Consider the following 24,682-nt stretch of genomic DNA (forward strand, 5'->3'; position numbering starts at 1 on the left):
CGCCCACGAAGCGGAGACAGCTGGAGCAGTCATGGCGTTCTTCCTGGCACTGGGCTTGGCCCTAGGAGCCGCCATCTCCTTCCTGTTCCAAATTCTCGTCTAGCAGAGGCACCCAGAGGGTGCAGGGACACCGAGATGGCTCCACATCCTCCCCCGAGGCCCTGGACACCTCAGCGCTGTGGGGAGATAACACCTCACGCCTGCCCCTGCCAACTCACACTGCCATGGCAGATGTTACACCCAGGGACGGTTCCACTCCTCCAGGGTTGGCCTGGCTCCTGCCACGCTTGGCCGTGTGATGCCTTCAGGCCTATAAAAATAATACCTCGAGTACTGTGTTCAGTTTTGGGCCCCTCGCTACAGGAAGGACATGGACGTGCTCGAGCGAGTCCAGAGAAGGGCGACCAAGCTGGTGAGGGGTCTGGAGAACAAGTCTTACGAGGAGCGGCTGAGGGAGCTGGGATTGTTCAGCCTGGAGAAGAGGAGGCTCAGGGGCGACCTTATCGCTCTCTACAGTTACCTTAAAGGAAGCTGTAGTGAGGTGGGGGTTGGTCTGTTCTCCCACGTGCCTGGTGACAGGACGAGGGGGAATGGGCGAAAGTTGCGACAGGGGAGTTTTAGGTTGGATGTTAGGAAGTACTTCTTTACCGAAAGGGTTATTAAGCATTGGAACGGGCTGCCCAGGGAGGTGGTGGAGTCACCATCCCTGGAGGTCTTTAAAAGACGTTTAGATGTAGAGCTTAGCGATATGGTTTAGTGGAGTACTTAGTGTTAGGTCGGAGGTTGGACTCGATGATCTTGAGGTCTCTTCCAACCTAGAAATCTGTGTCTGTGTCTGTCTGTGTCTGTGTCTGTGTCTGTGTCTGTCTATCTAAGTCAGAATTCAGTCTGTGTAACCGAGGTCTCAGTCCACTGATTTCTTTAAAAAAGCAAGACCCAAGAATTAACATAGTAGTAGAAGCTGTCTGGAGCAGTGTATATATTCAAACATAAGGTTGATGGACTCACAGCTATCCCAACAAAACCAGACAGCCCCTCTGTGCTAACTGGAGTTATTTCATGATCCTCAAATTGGTGCTGTGGGCCAAGAGTTGCCTGACACAGCCTAGAGCAACAAATGGATGGGAACTGTCACGAGGTGGGCATTTGCAGGAGCCCTCTGTGTGCTTATCACTAGCATTATCAGTACACAGAAATCTTCATGGAAGTAGCCAAGTTACCAATAACTGAAAATAAACACATTTTAGTGGCAAGTTTTCTTTATTTATTGAGGAAGTGGTAGTAAGGTTTGTCCTACAGATTTGGCACTAGTAGCATTCATTTCCTTAGGTTCTGACACGCACACATCTAACACCAGATAGGAAAAAAAAAAAAAAAGGAAAAAACTTTGCTTCAGGAAATCATCAAAGGAAATACAATAACAGTATGTGACTGCTGAGTCCATATAAAATATTCACTGTCATTCTCGAAAGCTCCAAATGTTAAATCCTGGAAATAGCAGCTTTAATGCTGTAATAGTGATAATTAATTTTTGGCTCTGCCATTTAACGTCTTGGCATTTTCATGGCCATGCCTGGGGCTGGGACATCCCTCTGGCTTCCTCCTGGCCACCATCATGTGATGTTGGAGTGCTGCACAATTCAAAACCCATTTACTGCTCATTTTCTCCATACCCAGCCCATTCTGCTTTTTTTCATGAGGTTGTTTTTGGCAAAAAGGTCTAGGATGTCTGTCAGGCTTGGTTCTTAACCTGCTGGCCAGACTCAGTTTGTGTGCTACTTCTGCTCTCATTATAGCCTTTCAGAGTGCAGGGTGTGACCCTGTGCAATTACTGACCATAAGACACAATGGCTTTAAAATCTGCAAGAGACTCTAAGCTCAGTTATTCCTCTTGTTGCCCTGATTAGGGCTTTTCAGCAGAAAACGTCTTCCTGAAACAGACTCTAGCATTACCAGGTGGCGCACCACCGTTTGCAGCTCAGGGGAGGAGAAGCCTGCTGCCTCTCACCAACCCTTCGTCCTGCACTGGAGTTGTGGGTCCAGAGGAACAGGGCCAGCACCCTCGTGGGGGGACTGCCACTTCCTCGGGCGTGGATCACTTGGGCTTTGCCATCTGCTTTGTTGCTCTCAGACACAAGGATCTCAAACGCTAGGATTTAGTATCGTTCAGATGTTGCTGAGACAATTACACAGAGGTCTGTAGGCAAAAGCAAAAAAAATTATGCTCTCCTTCTCTAATTGCTGTTAGGCTTTCTTCCAACCACTAAAAAAGGCTTTCAGGTTGCTTACACAGACACTATAACTGGGATCCCATCTCTGGGGATTCCAGACCTTTGTCCAGGGCACTCTTTTTATTAAAGAGGCTGTTGCAGTTGTATGTGCATCCTTAACTAACTGCTATATAACTCCCTAGGGTGCCGTTCGGCTTCATGTCTTCCCCATGAGACCATTCTTTAGTTCACCATCATGAATAATGGATCAGTCAGTAAAAACTGCTGACCTCTTCTCCTGCATTGGAAAAGGATGCTGTCTGTGGCAGCAAGAAGCATGGCCAGAAAGTAAATGGTGTTGGTTAACGACTGGCCAGGCAAAGTCAGCAGTTCTGATGAAACAGAAGACGTGCCACACAGATGTATATTCTGACAAACGTGCTTTTATTGTGAAGGATAATAAAGCAGGGTGTTAATTTCTAGCTTTTGTTCAATACTAAATATAATGGTAACCCAGCAACTTCAGGAATGAGTGCTCCCTTACCCAGATTTTATGGATATTGTGATAACTTCTTATATCTGGGTTTGAACCCCAGGAGAAAGGCTGTTGTAATACATGAAGCCACTGAGAACTGACAAAATAACACTGATATCGAAGTATAGCTTTGTTTTTCCCATGATTTACACCTAGCTCTTCAGTTCTGAATATCCAGGACCTAATTCTTCAGTTAAATTATTTCAAACACTAATAAAGTTCAAAATCATTTTACATTTGCTTTACTCTGTTGTCACTATATGACTGTGGTGCCAGACAGAGGACAATCAGAACCCTGGACTGAAGCCTGAACCTCAGGGGCCTTTCGTTCTTTGAAGAGAACAAAATCGGTGGCCATCCCTTTGTCCTAAATGCAGGTCTTTCACAGCAGGTCATAAGTGAAAACCACCGCGACCTTCCCAGTCTTTCCAGACTCTGGTGGGCTTTGCCTCCGGTGCACCATGGTCTTTCAGGAAGGCAGGAATTACTCAGTTGAAATCCAGCTTTGAATGGTGGGTTTGAGGTTTTGAAGCACCAGCTGGTGTCTCCTAAAAGTGCAGGTGCATGACTGAAATCCATGCTTTAGCCAGTGCCTTTTCCCAATCACCCAGATAGCGGGCAAATTATTTTGGGCTAACAGTTGGGTATTCAAGAAGTCTGGACTGTGTTTGTTAGCCTTCCTGCAGTCACGCTTCATCTTTGCGTCATTTAGCCAAATTGTTTTGGTTACAGAAGAATAGATGTTCTGCTGGAGGAAGGAAGCTGCCGTGTTGGCCTCGGCCAATCTTCGTCTGAGCTAGGAGAGGCTGGAGTAATTGTGCTGAGGTGGACAGGCAGCAGCCGTGCCAAGAACAATATTATTTGCATTTTAAGTTATAGCATCTAATGGAATCAAGAACTGAACCAGGTTTTTTTCTAAACTCATTTGAAGGTTTGCCAAAGGGGCGATTTACGACTTCCTAGTAATAATGAACACTTCAGCTGTCTTGACCAACATGTGGTCATGCATGTCGCAAACTGACATAAATATTTTATAACATGTCGCTGCAGTTCCTGTTCCACAGAAATGTTTGTCAAACAGCTCATGGAATCAAAAGGTTTTTAATCTTTAAATTTCATCTCAAAGTAATTGTACTATTTTTTTTTCATTTTGAACTTGGATTACTTCTTTCATACTGCCCTTGATTAAAAACAGTTGGAAGAGGAGGATGGGAGTTTTCATTTTTGAACTTCTTTGGAAAAATCTCAGGAACTTTATTAGTTATTTGATTTATAGTCTAGTGCAAATATCCCTCTAGTGCAGTGGGTGCTTTTGAAACTGGAAGTGGTTAAGCTTAATCTCAAGAACGTGAAAAAAAAAATATTAAAGCACTTGTATGAAATTAGCAGTATTTTGTCACCTGGACTATTTGGACATAATTCTGCTCACACCATGTGGAAGAAATAGAGCTAAACTTCTGAGGAGCAAACAAAACGGGAAATAGAAGGACTATATCACTAGAAGAATATTTACAGAGGTCCTGGGGGGGAAGTTTGATAGAAAGGATGTATCGTTTTGTATTTGTGTTATTGTACAAATTGCAGTCCAGATGCTCTAGTATCAGGGCCAGATGTGCCGAGTGCTCGGCATTCGACTGCGTGTGATTTAGGGACGGCTCAGAGCAGGTTGACAATAGACCAAGATAGCAGGGAGAGTGCATGCAAAGGTGATGAGAGCTGTAGACCCGAAAGGTCAGATCACACGTATGTGAGCACTTCACGCATCTTCCCTTCTCCTCTCTGTATTAAAGAGGAAGAAAAAAAAAAAAAAGAAGTAAAATATTCAAGGAAGGAGGAGGACGAGGGGCCAGGTCAGAGGGTAGTCACGGTAGGCTAGCTGCTCTCCTTAGTGATGCCAGAAGTAGTTTAGACAGTGGGATGACTGATCTCAGCACTGAAGCAAAACATGTGCTTGGCGAAACAGCAGCTCCTGAGGTCAGCCCAGAGATCATCGCAGGGCTGCCTGGAGGCTCCACGCGTATATTTATGTGTGCACACAGCTTCAGCTCCCTGCCAGCATTAAAAAGAGGGGTTGGGAAATACTGTTACAGAAATGCTGGAGGAAAAAGTGCCTTGGCCCTACAGACATCACGGTTGCTGTGATTTCTCTGCTGAGCCCCAGCATGAGCTACACAAGTGGCAAGGGAAAAGCAGCGGTGGCGTGAAGTCCTCACATGGGAAGTGGAGGCTCACACGGATGTCCTGCGGGATGCTCTGTGTTTACCTCTACGTTTAGTTTTTCAAGTGGCGGTTTTATAATTGGAGGAGAGTTTGCTGGTGGTTTTTTTTTCCATTTGTTTTACTGAGATGACAGATTTCTTACTTAGGGCCTTCTTGTTTTTCATATTCCTAATTTTTACAGAAAAACACCACCTTTCTCAAGAATCTTTCATCTGAGGGAGTATCTGAATGTTTTGCAAGCATCTCAAACGGCTCACTGGGCCCTGAGGCAGGCATATATAACATCTCATTAAACAGCTATCAAAATTGTGGTTCAGGAGCCAAGCCTGCTGGTCCTGGATTGGATGGGAATGAGCAGAGAGCAGCCGGTACTGCTCAAGAAGCCACTCCTGATGGTTCCTGTCCACAAGCCTTTGTCAGAAGAAGCATGCACATAGGAACAGTGGAGAAATCAGCTCTGATAAAATCAGTAACAAAACCACTGTTGGCTTCATTCAGGTTAAACTTCCATCCAAGTGATCTTGTGAAGCAGCTAGCTTAGGCAGTGCACATCAGTGACCAAGTACAGCCATCAGCGATCATCCATGCACTGTCATCTAGCTCCAGCCTACCTTTGGAGCAACCTCCAAGGTTTCCAGCAAATAAGACATAAATTGCAGAGAGATTCCCATCCTCCGAAACCACAGCATGATGCAGTTTGCGTGTGAGCAGTAAGTGCACAAGTCTCATTTTATGTAATTTGCTGGAACCTCAAAAGGAAGTCAGTGCTCTCTGTAGCACTGAACCCAAATTATATGCAACCGCAATTCACATGACCAGCTGTGTGTACAATGAGAGAAGTTTCCAGACATTGTAAAACTGGCTTTTAAAACTGTATTCTCTCAATGTTTTGGATCACATTTAAACCTTAAAATCGCCTTGATCTTTGTTCTCAGACATATTTGGTTGTTCGAATTGAGGATCAGGGCTGTTTTTCATAGACTCAGGAATGCAAGTTTTTTTTTTTTTTTAATGCAGAATTCCTCCTGTCTAGGGAAAACTTCATATTTGGGCGAAGTGTGTGTCTGCAACATCATAGAAACTGCCATGCTCTGACAGAAATATTGGTGTTTGTGCTTGGTGAAACTCTTACGGAAACTGATTACACCCTGCTCCCTCTCTGCAGGCTGTGAAAGAACAGCATCCTCCATAGCTGAGATAGAAAAGAGAAGCTCTTAAGCACAAAACTGTCCTGGACCAGCCTGCTTTTCTCACTAATTGGCATAAAAAGATGTGACAGTATTATGTGTAAAACGTGGAATTACACAGGGAGGCAGGGAATCATGTAGATAGTACCAAGGTGATTTCATTTTCTTCAGAGTTGGGAAAGCCAATCCACTGGGATCTGGGTGCCAAGATCATGTGGGATTTTTGATAGGGGGCACATCCACCTATGTGTTTAGCAGTAGCACAAAACCTGGTATCATTGCTACATGCTCCATCAGTCCTCCTTTCTCTATCAATAATTTTGTTATAAAGGAAGGGGCAACCAGCGAGCACTTCAGGTTTTATGCTCATCCAGACAGGAACTGTCTTTTCCTCTGCTGTTTATGTGTGTACATCTACCATGTGTCCCACTCTCTTTCAGGATTCTTTGCTGCTATATTTCTCCTAATAATTTCTTTGGATTTTTTTTTTTTTTTTTGCTTTCACCAAGTGTTTTTCTGTGGCATGGTGGTCCTATCCTCCATGTAGTGATTCTGCTCTTCTTTACTGAAAGACATTGTGGCTTGCATTTAAACACGTCATGCTTGTAAAGAAATTTTTGAATCTAGTCAGGGGAAAAAAATCAGTCTACTCTATTTCTCACTAAAGCCAAAGAAGTATTCCCATTAACTTGGATAGAAGTCTGCGTGCATCTTAGTATTGCTTTTGTAGAAGGAAAACAAAGCGTTGAATTTAGCCCCAGATTTGAGTTTCTTAAAAAAAACAACAACTGTATCTCATCGCCTCTTACTTGGCATTAACTGGTTATCTCCACCTTTCCTGATAGTTAAAAATAGCCTCCTTTTTGTCGTATCTGTAAAGTTTGTAGAGCCTTCACAAAACCAGTCTGCCAAAACAGCTGCTCCTTGGGGAAGTTCGTCTAGGGCAGTTTTTAAAATCTTTTTCTTAATGACACAGAATCTTGTTTGCAGACAAAACACACATAATTTCTAGCATATGGATTTCTTTTGTTTTCTGTGGAGCAAAAATTGGTGCCCTGGAAGCTGGCAAGCTGTGGGAATAGTAACAAGTTCTCTGCTAAATTCAGTATAGAGCCGTACCCCTGCAGTTCAAAAACACAGTGCGGGGCTTGAGGAGCTTAGAGCTGAAGTTGGTCCTATGGATTAATGAATAAAACCCTGAAGACATTTGTCTTATGAGTTTTATTTATTGAGGTAAACCTCCAGTGACATGTGGGAACGCCATGGCTCTGCTTCTTCTTGCCTGTGACCTTGTCACATGTACATTGGGGATGATCAAGTCAGTAAGTGCTTTGGCACAAGGGCTTTGTTATGGTCCATTTCTGGTCACTCTTACATTGGTGTAAATCAAAAGTCACTGCTGTAAGATAAGGTAGAAATGAGAACAGTAATGGAAATCTCTCTCTCTAATCCAGCAAAACAATGCTACTCACACAAAGCAAAACAGTTACCAGCAAAACCTCATTAACAGTAGGGACAATTTATGTTGTAACTGAATTAGTGGACCTCACTGAAGGTAGTTCCCCAGGAACTGAAACAAATGTTGAATTGAATTGCTTAATTATCTTTGTCTTGGAGGGTTTTTTTAAGAATTCCCAGGCTCCATGGGAGAGGAAGGAACAACGATATGAAAGGATTAGAAATCCATGATTATATCGCTTTGTAACAAAGGGGATGGCCAAGAGTGTGGGATTTTTTAACTTGTGACTTTGAACCCAGAAAGAGGCATAGACACTGTAGGAAGACTTTGTAAATCATGGTCAACAAAAGATTTGCTCAGCAATAACTGCTGAGAAGGCACAGTGGGGATTCTCTCCAGGTTTCAGAGAAGACTTGCTGAACAATGGTTTCCAAGTACCCCAAAACATCGTGGGTTTGATTCTTTTCCAAGCTTAAGAGCACACACACATACAAATTAAAGGTAATAAGAAGCTACAAGACATTTAAAATGAGAAAATAAAGGATGACTCCTCCAATGTGCCTCCTTCCCTCTTTTTTATGCAAATAATAATTTCAATACAGCTTTTCCAGAGTGGAAATGCTTTGCAGGACAGGGTCTGGGGCTGGCTCTCCATGCCAGCACGGCTTGGAAGTATGAGGAGCGTTTGGATTTGCACTGTTTCTCCTCATCAAAGAGGGTTCTCTAGTCAGCTGGTGCCAAAGAGGCAATAGCAGCACCTGACCTTTGTAGAAAAGTCCTGCACAGTGCAAAAACTACATGTTTGTTGCTGCTGTTCTCTGCTCCCCAGCCACTGCCTGCAGTCCCACCAAGTCTTGGTTTAACCTCTGGCATGGACCCTGCTGGGAGGAAATTTTGCTTGCAGATAGTCAAGGTGTGTCCCTGCTATAAACCTGCAAGGTGCAAATATCTGTGGAAAACACTTTGCAAGAAAAATCAGTAGAGAATAACAAGTTTGTTAAGCTCCCTGACTATTAGGACTTCCCCAACGTGGCTATTCGTTTCCTATTTATAAAGGAGATGCAGATTAGCTGTGCCTGTTCTTGCACCTTGCTGCCTGCAGTAGCATCCCTTTCCAAGCCCAGGGAACCAAGAGGTCCTTTTTCAGCACAAAGCCCCTCACTTAGCCTCCATGCAGTGCGAAGCCTTGTGGGCAGCTGATATTTTTGCCTTTGTTTTTGGTTAGTGACATAGCATCTGCCCTCTCCATGACAACTCATTTCCCACACATTTTAAAATGAATTGGAGCACCTGGCTTCAGCTCCGCAGGGCTGTGGCTCCCCATCTAATCATTAGACCTTTTAAGACCAGAAAAAGAGTGGTACAATATGGCTTTCAGGCAGTCTTAAAAAAAGAAATCCAGCCCCAAAAGCTTTAATCTTAAACATAGCAATACCTCTGTGAATTCCAGCTTTTGATCTGAGGCAGAATGTGTTTCCAAATTCATTTCACGCTGTGCTGTTTCGGTGAATGTAACGGCTTCACCCAGGGGTCCCTCTCCTGGACCTTCAGAAAGCAGCCTTCAGAGGCAGGGCAGGCAATTTCTGCTCTGCTCCCTGGCCACGGAGCCACTCTGTGATGGACCAGGTCTGCACTTAGAAGCATTTTGGAGATTTAAGTGATTGTGGAGGCAGCAACTTCTCATCACGCATGATTGCAACTGCTCCAGTATGAAACTGCTTATACTGGTATAGCTCATTTGGATGCGGTAAGTGTGAAAGTGCAGTGAGCTGGAGATGTCAGGCGTTAGTGACTGTGCTTACCCTTGGGCTATCAACAGCTCAGCTGTGGCTGTTTAAATGAACAGTTTAATCTGCTCTCACAATCCGAAAATTTACATGCATGCATGTAGATCTCCAGAATGCCTAACATTCAAGCTCAGTGCATGAAGGGAAGGTGTGGGGAGTTGGGGGTTGGCCTCTTCTTTCACGTAACCAGTGATAGGACTAGAGGGAATGGCCTGAAGTCATGCCAGGGGAGGTTCAGGTTGGAAATGAGGAGACATTTCTTCACTGAAAGAGCAGTCAGGCATTGGAACAGGTTGCTCAGGTAGGTGGTGGAGTCACCGTCCCTGGGGGTGTTCAAAGAAAAGTTGGACCTGATGCTTAGGGACATGGTTTAGTGGGTGACATTGGTGGTAGGGTGATGGTTGGACCAGATGATCTTGGAGGCCTTTTCCAACCTTAGTGATTCTATGATTCTGTTCTATGATTCTGTGAGTTTTCTTGTCTTGAAATTTATGGGTTGGCATTGAAGACCAGAGTCCTGGCACTGTGCAAACATAAAAACTTGCCAGAATTTAAGCGGTCAGCAGAGTCTTGTCTGTGACATTCATGAACATCCATCCCAGTCCAACTTACAGAGACAAACCATTCTGGAACCCCACACTCCCTTTTGAACCTATTTAATATTAGTTATTAATTCCCAATATGATTTCAAGAGGTGACCCAACATGCTGCTTTTCAGCCCTTTCACTTTTCAGAAAAGCAACAAATCAGGGAGGTGGTGGATCACAGCAGCCAAACCTGGAACTGGAGCAGCATCCTTGTGAGTTCCCCCAAAAAAGATAAAAAAGCCACAACAGGATTGGAGTGCAAGTGCCCAAACACAAGTGCTTCACCTTCACAGCAGTTGTAAATTGGTTACAACTTCATGCTGCTCCTGGGTAAAGAGTAGCTGGATGCTCCTGGGTACACTGATGGTGATGACGATGATGTAGGAGACATTCAGGCAGGGCACAAGGAATTGCAAAAGAATTCAAAAAAAAAAAAATGGCACTGGTGGGTGTGCAGACTGCTGCTTCTGTAAGGCATCACTGCTATATTGTGCATAGAAATGTGCTGGGCTTAATCAGAAAAAGAACTGTATTAGGTGTGGGATCATTTGATGAAATACTAAAACCACTATTTTAATTGGTGGAAAATAACTGAAAGGCCTTTTTTGCCTATTGAAAAAAATACTTCAAGATGATTTTTAGTGGTTGGGGGCAGAAATACTTAGGATGTCATCTTTCTGCCTTTTCTATCCCTTTCTCTTTTAGTGACCACCACGTATTTGCGTGTTTGCCGAGATTCGTTTCTGTTGCAGGGGATGAGCGAGGGCCAGGCTGTGACCCGGATCAGCCAGCCTGTGATGTAGCTCTCTAGACAAGCAAGTGGAGTATTCAGTGCCAAATATTTGTCTCCCCTTATCTATCCTCCCTGTTCGAAGGTTGCAGGAAGTAAATGGCTCAAAACTGTGATTGTATCTTTTTTTGCCTTTCATTGCAGATAAACTTTGACATTCGCAGTAGCTCTGTTTTCCCTGCTGTGATACAGTAGTGTCAGTTCGTAGCCAAACAGTGCCTTAGAGCTGATGCCCAGTGTTGATCTTAGCCTAGTATTTCAGCAGTCCCTGTTCTGGAGAATACAGATGGTTGCAAGTTTTCTGAGGAGAATGTTTTTCTTTAAATTGAAAAAAATGATGACTCACAAAAACTCCAGCTTTATCTTGTGGGAATGTAGCAATTCTGCTGGGAAACTCTTTTGGGGAAAGGCTTCTCAGGTCCAGGAAGGAAATTTGGGTCAAAAATGTCAGGCGCTTCAACGGAACCAGCCATGTCCTGGTACAACATCCATCAATAACCACAGAGATCACGGTGCCATTCCTGGGTTTGACAGAAAACTCCTGACCTCCTGCCTCCCAGCAGTCTGCTGACTACAGGAGGAATGAGTTCTGTCTCCCATGTTCTTGCATCAAAGGTTTGGAAAGTACGTGGTTCTGTCCTGGTATGGAGAAAAAAAAAAAAGTAAGAAAATGCTTGCGGGATAAAGAACTTTTTTTCTTAGATTACCTGGAGGATGGATGTCTTTTCTGAAATATATGAAGACTTTTCCTAATTGGTGCTACTACACTATTTAGTAATAGAAGTGTCACATTATGTACAAGGCATGGGTCTGGCAAGCAGGAGAATCAGTTCTAGTCCTTGCCTCCATCACTGCGTGCACTTTTCCAGGTTACTTGACATCACTTTATCTCTGCTGATGGTTTGCCAAATATTTTCAGCAGCAGCCACCCCACGTACAAGCAAATGGCTCTTCCAGCAGCCCATTCCCATGGCTGGATGTCCCCTGGGGGTGTGCAGAGCCATCAAGCAGTGTGTATCAGCCAGGGGAGCTGCTCTGAGCTCAAATGACCTGGTTATTTTTAATCCAGGTACTTCCTCTCCCTCTTTAACCATGTGACCGCACAAATGCTTGTGCTGGCACAAGTGTTGGGGTGGCACAGGGACAGGAACAAGCAACGGGAGGCGATGGAAGGCTGCCAAAAACAAGTTCATCCAGATATGTCCTCGGTTTTCCTTGTGCGGCATTAATAACAGCTATTTGTCATAGATTAGCACTCGAGCCATGGAAGAAAACAGCAGTTTAACAGCTATGTACTCATAAAGCTGCTCATTAGGATTTTTTCAAGCATTTCTCTGTTTGCTTGAGTAGATGTAGTTCAGTAATTACCAATCTTGAATATTTTACTGCCAGCTCTTCGTCGAGATACAAATCGGTTGGTTAGTTATGGGTGAAGTTTTCATTAGGATTTAAGCTCTTTAAACACTTCTGAAAATGTTTCCTTCTATCCTGCTGTCTAATCTGGTATCAGGATAGCAGAAATCCTATTAATTAAGGTCTAAGACCTTTCATAATCTTCCCAGACTGCAGAATGCATTTACTGGTGCTGTTCATCACAGCTGTGTCCGGTGCAGGATGGTGCTGCTCCTCTGAACATCAGCCCCTGCACACATGGGAGCAGGACACGCTCAGGTTTCTGCCTGGGAAGGACCAAATTGTCCTTTAAAAGCAGGGATTTCCCATGCAGTCTAGCATGTTGAGCTTCATGTTGAGCCTTATGAGCGCTTCATGTGCTCCTTGAAAAGATGGGCTGTGGGCAGAGAGGTTGGCACTGAGAAAGCATCCTACACATCAAGCCTGTCTTCTGTGCTATCAATACGCCATTAATGTTTGTTGTCTGATGGAAAGAGAAATGTGTGCCTAGTGGAATAATATGGAATGATATGCCTGGTGGAAACAGAAACTACGTGAAGCTGATGAGCTTGATAAGAGTATTTAGTATCTAAATCTAAACCTGGTATGTGGTTTATAAACAGTGGCAGTGGAGTTTTCAGGCCACTGGATCTAGTAGGCATGGGCTAATTAATTAATATAGCAAGAATGCAAGCTGGGAGAAACCCTGAGGTTGTATACCCTGTAGGTTTTATACATACACTGTATAGGTACAGAGAGCAACCAAATTAAACTGGCAGAAGAGCGTGAATCACCAGAGCCCTGCTGGCCCAGGAGCTGTGGTGTTCTGGGGGACATACCTACAGGGTCTGGGTGGGCACAGCCCAACGCTCCCTGCACCCCAGGACTGTCCTGGGGCCTCCGTGGCTTTGTGTCAGTGTTTGCTTTCCTCTCGGACACCCTGTTTCTGGCTTTACAATCAAGGTGTTACTGGTTTATGTTTGGAAGGTCTATTTTTAGCTGCTCTGACATGGAGAGCAACTGCATGAGGGTGATAAAAAATGGCACGTGGCTCCTTCAGCAGGAACAAATCTAAGGCAGCGTGCCTGGGGACACAGGGGCAGCTGGAAGCAGGGGTGCTCTTGCAGATGGGAGCTGCTGGCAAGCACCATGCCCCCACAGCCCCCCGCCTGCCCAACTCACTGCCATCACACATGTGTGAATGGCAGGATGCCCGCGATCTGGGAGCAGGCATTTTTGCAGGATGAGGGCACATTCTGCAGATCCTTGCCTCATTTTTCATTGGGGTGCACGTGGTAGTGTGTATTTTGCCGGCTGAATGTGCCTTCTCCTTTTCTCCCCAGGGAATGGCTTTTACACTTCAAGAGAGGCTGCAGCTGGGAATTCATGGCCTCCTGCCTCCCTGCTTCTTGAGCCAAGACGTTCAGGTTCTCCGTGTCATGAAAAACTATGAGAACAAATCGAATGATCTGGACAAGTATGGCAAAAACATCTTATTTCCTCCTTCCTTTCCCCCTTAATTTACAGTTCTTTAAAGACCTCGGGAAGACTTGAGGATCCTGTTTCAAAGCACACAGATTTCCTTCAGAGTCACTTTTTTTCCACCTGTCAATAGCAGGAGTGTTTATTCTGGCCTGTCTGCTGTCACCTCAGTTACATGCTGTCATGGTCCCACAATAGCACTGGTATTTGCTATTCTACTACCATATTACTGGAGAGCTCTGATGTTAACCTGGAGGTTTGCTGTCCTTAGTGTACAAAAGCACAACAAAAAGGCAGCCCATGCCCCAAAGCACTGGAGTGGTCTCGTGTAGTTTATGCACCTGTCTGTGTGCTCTCAACATATTCACTAAAATACTGAACAGAAGAGCAGAAAGAACCTGCCAACTGGTAGGAAAAAAATATAATACAATAACCATGTTGTATATTGATATTTTTGTCTTCGTTTTTTCAAATATGGAATTTAGCTATCCTGTGTTTAGTGATTTAGTAGTTGAGGATGCAGGATAATGGAGAAAGAGGTTTTGTGGAAATATTTTAGGAAAGACAGTGCTTTGAAATGTACATGTTAATATGTGCATATGTGTATATACAGTCTTACAGATTGCATAGCAGATTTTGATAATGAAGATTATGTCCTGCTCTGTTTCCATTGCATTTGTGTCTAATGCAAATCCAGAAATTTTGCTCAAAGTCTCTGTAATGTAGTACTTAGGTGGGTCGGGGCTTTGCAGAACTGAGTGCATACAGAATGAGTAAACTATTGCTCTTTATGAAACTGCCAGCATCTAGAAATACTGATATATATCTATTTTGTTTTGCTTGTGGTTTATATATATATATATAAAATTTATTTTTTTAAGGTATATTGTTCTTATGACATTACAAGACAGGAACGAGAAGCTTTTTTACCGAGTGCTGACCTCTGACATTGAGAGATTCATGCCCATCGTTTATACCCCAACAGTTGGCCTGGCTTGCCAGCAGTATGGTTTGGCTTTCAGGAGACCACGGTGAGTGAAAAGGCTGTGCTAGCCTCTTTTTTTAGATTCCTGTGAATGTTTCTTTTGTATTGACCGTCCATCTTTTTGTGGGTGGCCTAAAACATCTAAAACTTCATCCCTAATCAAGAGATGGTCTATCAAGCAGCTTCATGTGTGTACATCTGATGATGAGCTGGGGAGTTGAGAATAGCTCTGCCTTCTTCCTATAAACAGTGAACAGAGTGGTTTTGTTCTCAAACAGTACTGTACAGTCTGTATAGCTTAGCTCCAAATGTCTCTCTGAACTTATGGTTGCACCACTCCCTGTCTGCTGTCTTGGGAGCACTGAGCTCTTTTTGCAGTGCTGGCTTTTGAGTAATTGTTGGATTTTGGATACATTGTGCTGATTTTGAACTTTAGTATGCACCTCCACAAACCACCTCACAAAAAATCATTTTCATAGGAGATGATGCTCTGCATCAGTGCCTTCCTCTCTGCTCCAAACAGAGCAGAGAGAAAAGAGAAAATTCATGCAACATTAAACACTGTGTAGCATGTTGGAAGGCCCTGTTCTGCATAATTCCTTTTAATGATTAATGTTTGGATAAACTTCTCATTACCATTCTGAAATACATTTTAGGTCTATCCTGAAAATTCAACAGTAAGTTTTAGTTTTCTTTGCAAGCTTTTTATTTTTTTGTCCTTGAAATGTACCAGTAGGCAGATAAACACTTTAGCTTTTGCTGAAAGTTTTCACATGCATGAGGTTTAACTGCAGTTTCAGCTGAGAGTAGTGTGATGGCTGGGGAAACTGAGGCAAGTTCTACTAACTGACTGAAGGTCACAGTGGGGACCATGAGGCAGACGTCAAAGGTGTGAGGGCTGTGTAGAGAGATAATGAATAGCATATTATAGATAAAATTGCCTTGGCAAACACATTTGCGTCCTGCTTGTCATCACAATTTCTAGTAAATCTGTTTTCATCCTCATTGCTGAATTGCTTCTCTCACAGAGCTAGTCCTCAGGACTGCTTTTTGGCCTACATCTGTCCCAGATAATTGTGCCCTGCCCCCAGATTCTGGATCTGCTGGGCTGTGGTGAAGTGAGTCATCTAGTCAAGCCTTATACATGTCCTCTCCTCCTCTTCCTCAGTGCGTATGAAGAAAACAAAGAAGGAGTTGCCTTTTTTACAGAGGGAGGACACTTGCTTCCTCTGGGCAGGGGAAAAGGGTAGCAGCGAGAACAGAGCCCAGGCTCTGTCCCCACATGTCAAGTTCTGAGTTCTGTAAGGCAGGGAAGAGCACGCCACCGCTTCTCAACTTACCAAGATTCACAGCAGCCAATTCCTGACCCACAGCCCCATACACAGCCATTACAGCTCTGCCTTCAGCGTGCCTTTACCTTGCAAAAAGTTCAAACGACATTTGGGAGTTTTACCTCTTTTTTGTTTCCAGCCCTGCTCTTATCCTGGGGAAAGCAAAGGTGTCTTTCTGTATGCTGGACATTTTCTGAATTTGTGACTGTTCAAGAATTCCCCTTTTTTCTTATGTTTTAAATTCACATTATTTTACCGCTGTGGTAAGAACATCTGTTCCCCTTGCCAGGCAGTTTTGCTGCTGTACTTGGGCTTGGAGCTGCTCTGGATGGCAGCCCAGGGCTTCCACAGAAAAGGGCAAACGATCATGCCCTTAGTACACTGAATTTCCGTGGCAGGGAGTTTGTTTCTCTGATGATGCAGAGTGAATTTCAGTCTAGTCTCAGATTTGGTTTTAATCAAAGTCATTTTAGCAAACTAGTGGTATTGTTCCAAAAAGAAAAGAGCTATCGTGCAAAGTGATGAGATTAAAATGAGAAGCATTCATACATGCTTATTTTGTAGATCTGTGTCTTATTGTCCTACAATAAATACTTTCTCTCCTGGACCATATAATGTACATCAGGAGCTTGCCTGCAAGACAGTTAGCTCAGGGTAGGATGCCAACATTTTCTGCTAAAATTGTTGGGATCTGCAGGTCTGGAGAGCTCAGGAATTAAGATTAAAGTTTGAATTGTTAGCTCTTCACATATTAGCTGCCCTAAGCTGCACTAACAATCAGAGAAGGTAATTCTTCTAACCTTTTTTTTTTTTTTTTGCTACCAGAAGGTTTTTAAAACAAAATGATGACCGCATAAATCTTACCCCCTGATATATTTCACTATTGTTTTAGGAAGAACATAGTGCCTTGAGCTGAAGAGGATTTCAAAGCCACTCAGTTTTGTTCCGCTGTCACAGGAAGCCTTCTCATAATTCTGTTCATTAGCTGATTGCGTTTTATTTTAAATCTTCAATAAAGCTGTCCTACATGACCCATTCCAGTACTTAACTCTCATATGAGCAGAAAGTGTTTTTCCACTAACATATAACCTAAATGTTCTCTGCAGATGTAATCCTCTCTACAATAGCCTTTTCAGAATGGAAAGCTGGGATCATGTTCAGCCTGGTGGTTTTTTTGCCTGTAGCTGTTGCTGCTACATGCAGGTTGTCCCACTCTGGAGTCTCCCTTTTGGCTAAATTTGCATCACGGAAGAGTGAGCACCACTTCACTAGGGAGTGCTGAGGGGAGCGGAGCAGTTATCTTCTTGCTTTTGCTAACACATCGCAGCGTGCCCTCATCATACCGCTGAGTCACACACAGTGGCTGGTTGCTTTCTTGTCTTCTCCCTATGAATCCTTTCTTTGATGTGATTACCCCTCCAGATACGTGCAAATTTATAATTGTGCTCATCATTTCTCCTCACTATATGTTCTGCTGTGAACTTTGTCTTGTTGGTTTTGGATTATCTCTCCCATGAATCAAAATCTCTCTAAACCTCCCAGCTCAACTCTTTGAGCAACAGGAAAGTTTGAGTGCTGAAGCAATTACCTTTTCATCCAAACTGGCACGTTTAATGCTCTTGAGCAGGCAGGGGAGATGAAAGATGTCTCAGTTTTAAAATATCCCATGGTGCTCCAACATGGATTGACTTGTATACAACACAACTTATGATGAGGAGGGAGGTCTCCAGAATATTATGCAGTCTTTCTGCAGCCTCAGCAGCAGAAATTAGTGACCTGTGAATGCAATAAGCCTCTTCCTGTGCTGAGATCTCTGTTAGCCCCATTAGTGCTTTGCTTTATATTTGAAGGCTGAACCTGGTGAGATTAAAGCACAAGTAACTTGCTTACAAAGCAAGTCTCGTACAAGAGCATCTGAAATTATCCCCAAGAGGTCCAGCAGAGCTTCTCTCATCAGAATACATTTATCAGTGTTGGCATGGCTGCAGATTTTGTCTGCCATCTACTGCTGTCATAATGACAGGGCTCAGTGCCTCTTTTACCTTTCTCTGTGTACGATCTCTTAAGGGCAAGCTTTTTACCTGCACTTCTATACAGCTGGTGTTCGGAGTTCTTCTCCAAGGTCAGGGCTCCAGCATCCTGTGCAGGTAAGCAGACTTACCTGCTCCCAGTGGGATTTGGCACCTGCTGTCCTTTCCTTTTTTAAAGCCAGGCAGCCAGCAGTCCAGAAACACAGGTTTGCTCTGTTTAGCAGTAGAAAAGAGCTACTAGGAAAAAAACACTTGCAAACATCCAATTCTTTACATCCTTATCTGTGATGCCTGTAGTCTCCCTGCATGGGTCAGGCAGAGGCCCTGCCTTCAGGTGCCCCAGCAGGTTCCTGTCTTTGCCTTCTCCATATGTAGGAGTTTGCCTTTCTCTTCAGGAGTCCCTTTAAATTCTCCAAGCGGGCTTTTCATCTTCTGTGGCTTCAGACTTTTTCCTGTGTGATGAAAACACAGGTTTTTAGAATGGCTGGAAGAGACGTGGAGCCATCAAAATATTAAGAACAACATTCTGGCACTGTCCCCTAAGAATACTGAAATTTTTGCTGGAAGGTGTCTCTGTTGAATCACTTTTTTCCTATCTGGATTCCCAGACAGCTCCCTGCTGAGCTACCAATATTCATTTATTCAGTCATGCCATAAGCATGAAAGTCTTCAAGCCAAAGTACAGTTTTATTTTCTAACAATTTATTCTGTATTTTTAAATAAAAAGAAAATAGAAATTTTGCAATCTGAAAGTACAAGTTGAGTACGAGTTGAAATACCAAACTATAGCACCTTTATCACACTTTTGATAAGGACACTGTCAAAATCTCTCCTCAGTGCTAAAGCAGACCATTAAGCAAGCAAAAGAAAAGAGTGACTGTGTCCAAAGAGCTTCCTAGCTGTGGATCCTGTCTGCAGCAGAGGCCAGTAACAGGTACAAGGGGGGTGTAAATGTAGGTTAGGCAGATCTTGGGGGCTGCTCAGATTATGCTCCTCTGCAGTCGGTGTTACGGGGTCTTGGGGTTGCAGTTTTCTTAGGAAAACCTGCTGCCATGTTTGTCTTCAGAAGTTCTGGAAATAGTGTCCCAAGGTGACAAGATGTGTATGAGGTGTAGATGCTCAGGGTGACCCAGCCCTGGGGGAGGTTTTTCGTGGAGTTGTACAGCTTCAGATGCTGTCCCTCCTTTGAGAAGGAGCTCTGTGGTCCTCCCTGGCATCGTGCACGTGGCAGCCTCGCCTGCCAGCAGTGCCCGGGTCCCCAGCACAGGGCTGCTCTGGTCACGGGCCCTGAAGGAAGCAGCCCCCCCGATCCATCCCTGTTTATTCACTCCTCCCTTCCACTGGCCTCGTGCCTGCGCAGATGTCCGTGCAGCTGTGCGATGATCTGGTTCAGGAGTAAATCGGAGTAGATCCAAGCCTTTTTTGGGCCAGGCTAGCAGCAAACTGGATAGCCAGTTCACCGTCAGCTGCACGGAGAGTAGTGCTGACAAGGGGAAAGGGATGTGCAGAAGCAGGAAAACAAGCTGCTGAAGGCTTGGGGGAGGCAGCTTTGCTCATGGTGATGCCTTACTGTAGCTGGATGCAACGGAGATGTTACCTTAGGTACTAAGGAACATGGGCCTTGGGAGTGTTTGCTTTTCAAAGCCTGAGGATTCTTTTTCCTCATCAGAAATTTGGTGGGGGAGGGAATTAAATATAACAGAGCAGGGTTTACAGCTTTCTGAGACACTAAACAAGGAAAGGGAGGAGGAATCTTAGCGCACTGATCCCACTAGTAGAGTCACTGTTATCCTATTAAATGCTTCCACTAGCCCTGAAAGCCTTGGGACTGTGGCTAGGAGTCCTTTTTGCTTTAGATTGAAGAAGCAAAGTCCTCTACAAAGAAAAATTAAGCATAGTAATGCGTAAGTGCATAGTATTATGACTTTTTTCCTCTTTTGCTTTTTCATTCTTTTACAGTGTAAAATGGCCTTACTGAATATTGTGGAGTTCCTTATACAGCACAGGACTGAACATGTGCAATGCAGTTTTAAAGGTATTTTTTAAGCTGGAGGATCAGTTTCACAATTAAAAAATAGTGACAGAATCTTTGAAAAGAGACTCCATATTTTTTTCACAAGGATAAAGCAGAGAAGCGAACTTATTTCAGGGCATGGAATCAGGGTTTTAGTTCTTGTGTAACAGTAAGAAACAGTTTATTATAGTGACATAAGCCCACAGCCTGTTGAGACAGTGGATAATTCATAAGCATATTGGTATTCAAAAATATAGAGCTGTCAGTTGCTCTGCAAAAGCTTTTGGCATCCCCTGAGAGCAGGACTGGAACAGGTTGGTGCATCACCACCAGAGGAAAGCTAGAGGGACAGACAAAACTTGCCTGGGTTCACTGTCCTTTTCTGGAGATGTAAATGTCCTCGAGGACTGGTTGCAGAACAATGTAAAACATGTTGGGATGAAGTTAAACTCAGAGAATGAAAGCTAACAGGATGCAGATGTGCTAAAATTAAGTCTGACAGAATAATGATCTTTGTCCCTGATGAAAAACGAGCAAGTGAAACATACAGTCAATCTACAGAATTGTCTTGTCAACAGATCTGGCTCTGCTGAGGGCTTTTTTTCAGTTGTGTTGTTCAATCAAAGCAGCAGGAAACAAAGTTACCTGCCATTTCTAGACACGTTAACCCCAAACCAAACGGGTGTTAGAACAAAGGCGTAACCCTCATAGGTTTGTCACTAACCAGTGAATTGTCTGCGATCCCTCTTCTATAAAACAGTGAAGACCAAAAGCGAGCGGGAAGGATGGATTTTGAGTTGTTGGCCTGAAACTCATGTTTTGAAATCCTTTTAGGTGGTCCGTAATTCTTGCAAAAACACTGGCTGTCATGTCTCTTGTTGCCACCAGCAAGGTTCAGACTTCTTCCAGAAGCAGCTGAAATCAGTGTAGGAGGAGTTGGGTGTGTTTTATGAGCCGTGTTTAAATAACACCACCGTGAGCAGATGGGTCTTGTAACAGGTTAAAGGGAAAATCTGTGGAAAGGACCGTGGTGTGCAGTCAGGAAGCCCTGAGAGGCTGGCAGGGGTTAAGCTGGGAGATGGTCCTAAGTTTGGGACCAGCTTACGGAGCAACAAGAAGAGCGTGGCTGGAGAAGGTGAGGAGGAAACAGCTAGCACAGAGGGAGCCCAGGGCTGCTGTGAACGCTCAGCCAGTCTCGAAACCCCTGCTGAGAGATGGCAGAGTGGCTCGTGGGCTTCCACTGCTACCCGCGTGCTGACCCTGCTTTTCCCAGGCAGGTTGTTTCAGCATGCTGTACCCCCATCCTGGCCCCAGCTCTCTTCCCCCTTCAGTAAAGTGACTCACTAAATGGGGAGAGGAGGTAATAAAGGAGCTACTGGGCGTAAGGACAGAAGGGCTTTTGCATCAGCTGTGACCTCAGGTACTGTGAAGACCGGAGGCATAGGATGGATATTGTTGGGGTTATGAGGTTCTGCCAGAGTTGTTACATTGGGATGGGGGAGAAGAAGTATTCAAGTCTGGTTCTTCATTAGAAAATATGTCAGTGCTCTTCCTTCCATATCTCCACTCTACTCTCTTTCTCCCTTACTTTTCCTAAGAAATATGTACATGAAAAAGCTCTAACACTGAAGAGACACTTCTATGGACATGAGATAAAGCTTCGGGCCTGCTGTAGTTAGCAGCAAAGTCTGAAATTAACTTGTGAGGGTCAGGCATTCTCCTGCTGCCAGAGATGATTTGGATTTTGTTGAAATTCCCTGGTTTACCAGGAGAAGCTCAAAGGAAGAGGTGGAGCTGGCCAAAAGAAGCGGTTGACCTGGAGAAGGAAATTCAAGAGGATGTGTTCACATTTAATCTGGCATAAATCTGTGCTGCTGTCACAAGGAACAACCCCACCTTAAACAAAAAATGTCACGGGCAGGGAGGAGGGAGGAGAAATATTTAGAATAATGAATGCCAGGATGTAAATTGGAGGGGAAATAACACCAGCTATCATGAAAACCTTTGATAGCAATATCCATTGAGCCGTATAACAGCCTCCCATAGACTATGCATTGTGACTTGGGCACAATTTTAAAAAGGAACAATCTTTTTTTTTTAACTGGTCATTTATATATTTATATTTTTAAAAGATGCATTTTTATTATAAATTTTTAAATTGATTTTTTATTTTTTGCTTTACTGCAAGGCAACTGTGAGATGCTCTGTTATGTTGCTGTATAATAGCTGTGTCAGAGCGCTCTCATCCTCTAGTAGCAGGGCATCCATGTCTGAAAGAGAAGAGAAATCAACAGGCAACATAAAGAGGAGTTTTGCAATTGCCAAAGACTTTCCCAGCAGGTCTACATCTACATGGAGTGCAGGGTTCTGTGTTTTGATAAGGCAATTCTTACCTCCTTGTTTTCCTTTGTATTTTCAGAAGTGCCTTTTCACTTACACCAAAGGGAAAACTCTGTGTGCAAATACACAATTCAAACATTTGGACAATGAGCAAGTCACACACATTTTCAGTATATGACTGTGGAAGACTTACTGTAAAAGCTGCTGATATGCTCAGTACTTGCTACAATTTATGTGAAATAAAAAATAAAAATAAAGCAAATTATTAGGTGGATTCACTAAGGCAGAACATGCCAGGTTAGATTTAACTTATTTGAAAGTTGATCGCTTTGCTATTGTCAATATAATACTCTTTTTTTTTTTTGGTCACACTTTATCCTGATTTTGTGTTCAATCTCGGGGTTCCCTGCAGTGTACTTTAAAAGCAAAGGTGTGGATCTTGGAAGAAATTTCTCAGCACAGGAAGGAAATATAATCAGGGTAGGATTTAATTTAGCTTCCCAGAGAGTTTTGATCCCACCTTAACCTCTACTATGAAGTAAAATAGAATACATTTTGTGCTTAGCAGTTACAACAGATAAGGGCTCCTTGGTCAACATCCACGGGCAATAGCACTGATTGCCCATCTCAATGCCTTTCTCTTTGTAATCCTGTAATCTTCCAATTGCTGAGATACTGCCAGGGTCCAACACACAGGCTGCTCTAGGACTCAGCCTCCAAAAGGCAAAAAAAATCAGGGGTTAGCCAACTTTTCCTATACTTGAAGTTGTTCTTCAGCTGCGGACTTCAAGCTGCTTGAGCACGATGAGCTTGAATAGAGCAAAGGATGCTGAATTTGAGAAGTGCCTACTCTTGCTGGTTAGTAGGATCCTAGGGTGGTGTTATCTTATGTCTCACCTCAAAGCCTGGTCTTTACCCATGTGCATCTGTAAATTTATGTGTAGGTGGCAGAGTAGTTATGAATGTCCTGGATTCATGAGCAAAAAGGGAGCTCTGGGTGCTGAGGGTCAGCGAGAATCAGCCCCCACGCTGCAGACCTGCTTGGCTCCAACCCTGCCCTTGGCTCCAGGGGCCGAATCCTTACATAGCCCTTCTCAGAGCTCCTCCTAGACACCACTGTTGAAACACCACTGCTGAAAGTGGCATGGAAGGAATCGTTTTCTGAAGTTTTGAAATACAAACAGGATTTAACTGTTGAATTATGCCATGACAGTTCTCTGGTTAACCCTTTTGTCCTGAGAATCCAGTAGGAACAAGCAACTTGTGACAAGCCAGAAGCAATGTGAATTTGTTCACCTCCTCCCTTAGTCCTAGACTATGAGTAGCAAAGATTGGTTGGGGACCTAATGCCACTCCTCTGCGTTTTTACATTGCTGTGTAATGACCAATATCAGTAGTTATACTATGGTGGTCTTTCTCCACCATTGTCCCCATGGAGAGGAAAAGAGGGCTATCTATTCTTCAGGCTGTTTCCTAACTAGCACAGCCAAGGAATCCAGAATTCCTCCCAATCACTGTCCACTGTCCCTTTACACTTCTGATTTGCAATGCCTTCTGTTCCCTTCTGCATCCCTTTCATCCCTTCCCATATCCGCCTGTGCTCCACCATAGACCCCCACCAGCTGGTGCTTCTCCCCTTCCATCACCAGTTTTCTAGGGAGCAGTGAGCACAGCTTTGGGTCCCCTCCGTTTCCCTGTCTCTGCATTTTTGACCCTGAGACCCCCATACCTGTCCTCTTTTACCGTTTGTTTTTCCCTGCAGGCAGCTTTCTCCTGCTGTTCTGCTTTCTGCTTACTCCTATAGCCCAGACAGGCTCAGAGGTTTTGCTAGGGCTGGGCTAGCGAGGGCTCGGTAGGAATGAGGTGTGAAGGAACGCATGTTGTGTCTGGCTGCAAGCTGTCTTTTTGGCCAGCTGTCAAAGTAATTGTCAGGGGCAAGTCTGTGTTACCCTCTCCAGAGTGCTGGGGACATGAACCCCTTTATCTTTTCCCTTAATCGCAGCAGTGATTTCTATAAAACAGCGTAGGAACAAACATCTTTGAGACCTTTGCCTTTCTGATAAATTTGTTTGAGATGAACCAGCAGGTAAGAGGGGACACAGAATGATTGTATAAGCTCCCGTTTCCTGGAAAAAACGCTAAAAGTAGTGCTGGGTGTTACTAGCATGACAGACTAGGACATGGATATGAAAGCTTAGCTTTAGGCTCTGATCCGAACCGTCCTGCTGGGGCAGGGTTTGGATTATGCCAAAGAACTTGAAGCACTGCAGCTTCCACTGCAGGCTTTGTGCATTGCTCTCTGCCTTTGCGAGCCATCACCCTTATGTACACAT

The 24,682-nt window shown here is 44.0% G+C and overlaps 1 protein-coding gene across 3 annotated transcripts in view; it reads left to right on the forward strand.

The window, feature by feature from the left end:
• Positions 1-24,682, forward strand: part of ME3 (malic enzyme 3) — a 125,320-nt gene that overhangs the window by 54,125 nt on the left and 46,513 nt on the right. For 2 of the 3 annotated variants that reach the window (XM_050712137.1, XM_035571330.2), the window contains exons 2-3: positions 13,511-13,644; positions 14,531-14,680. In XM_050712137.1, coding sequence (XP_050568094.1) covers positions 13,511-13,644; positions 14,531-14,680 — 284 coding nt within the window. Of the gene's footprint in view, positions 1-5,543; positions 5,676-13,510; positions 13,645-14,530; positions 14,681-24,682 lie in introns of those variants that run through there. The other variant, XM_035571329.2, reaches the window with a different exon arrangement.

The sequence above is a fragment of the Cygnus atratus genome, chromosome 1, assembly GCF_013377495.2.
Source record: "Cygnus atratus isolate AKBS03 ecotype Queensland, Australia chromosome 1, CAtr_DNAZoo_HiC_assembly, whole genome shotgun sequence".
Taxonomy (NCBI): Eukaryota; Metazoa; Chordata; class Aves; order Anseriformes; family Anatidae; genus Cygnus; species Cygnus atratus.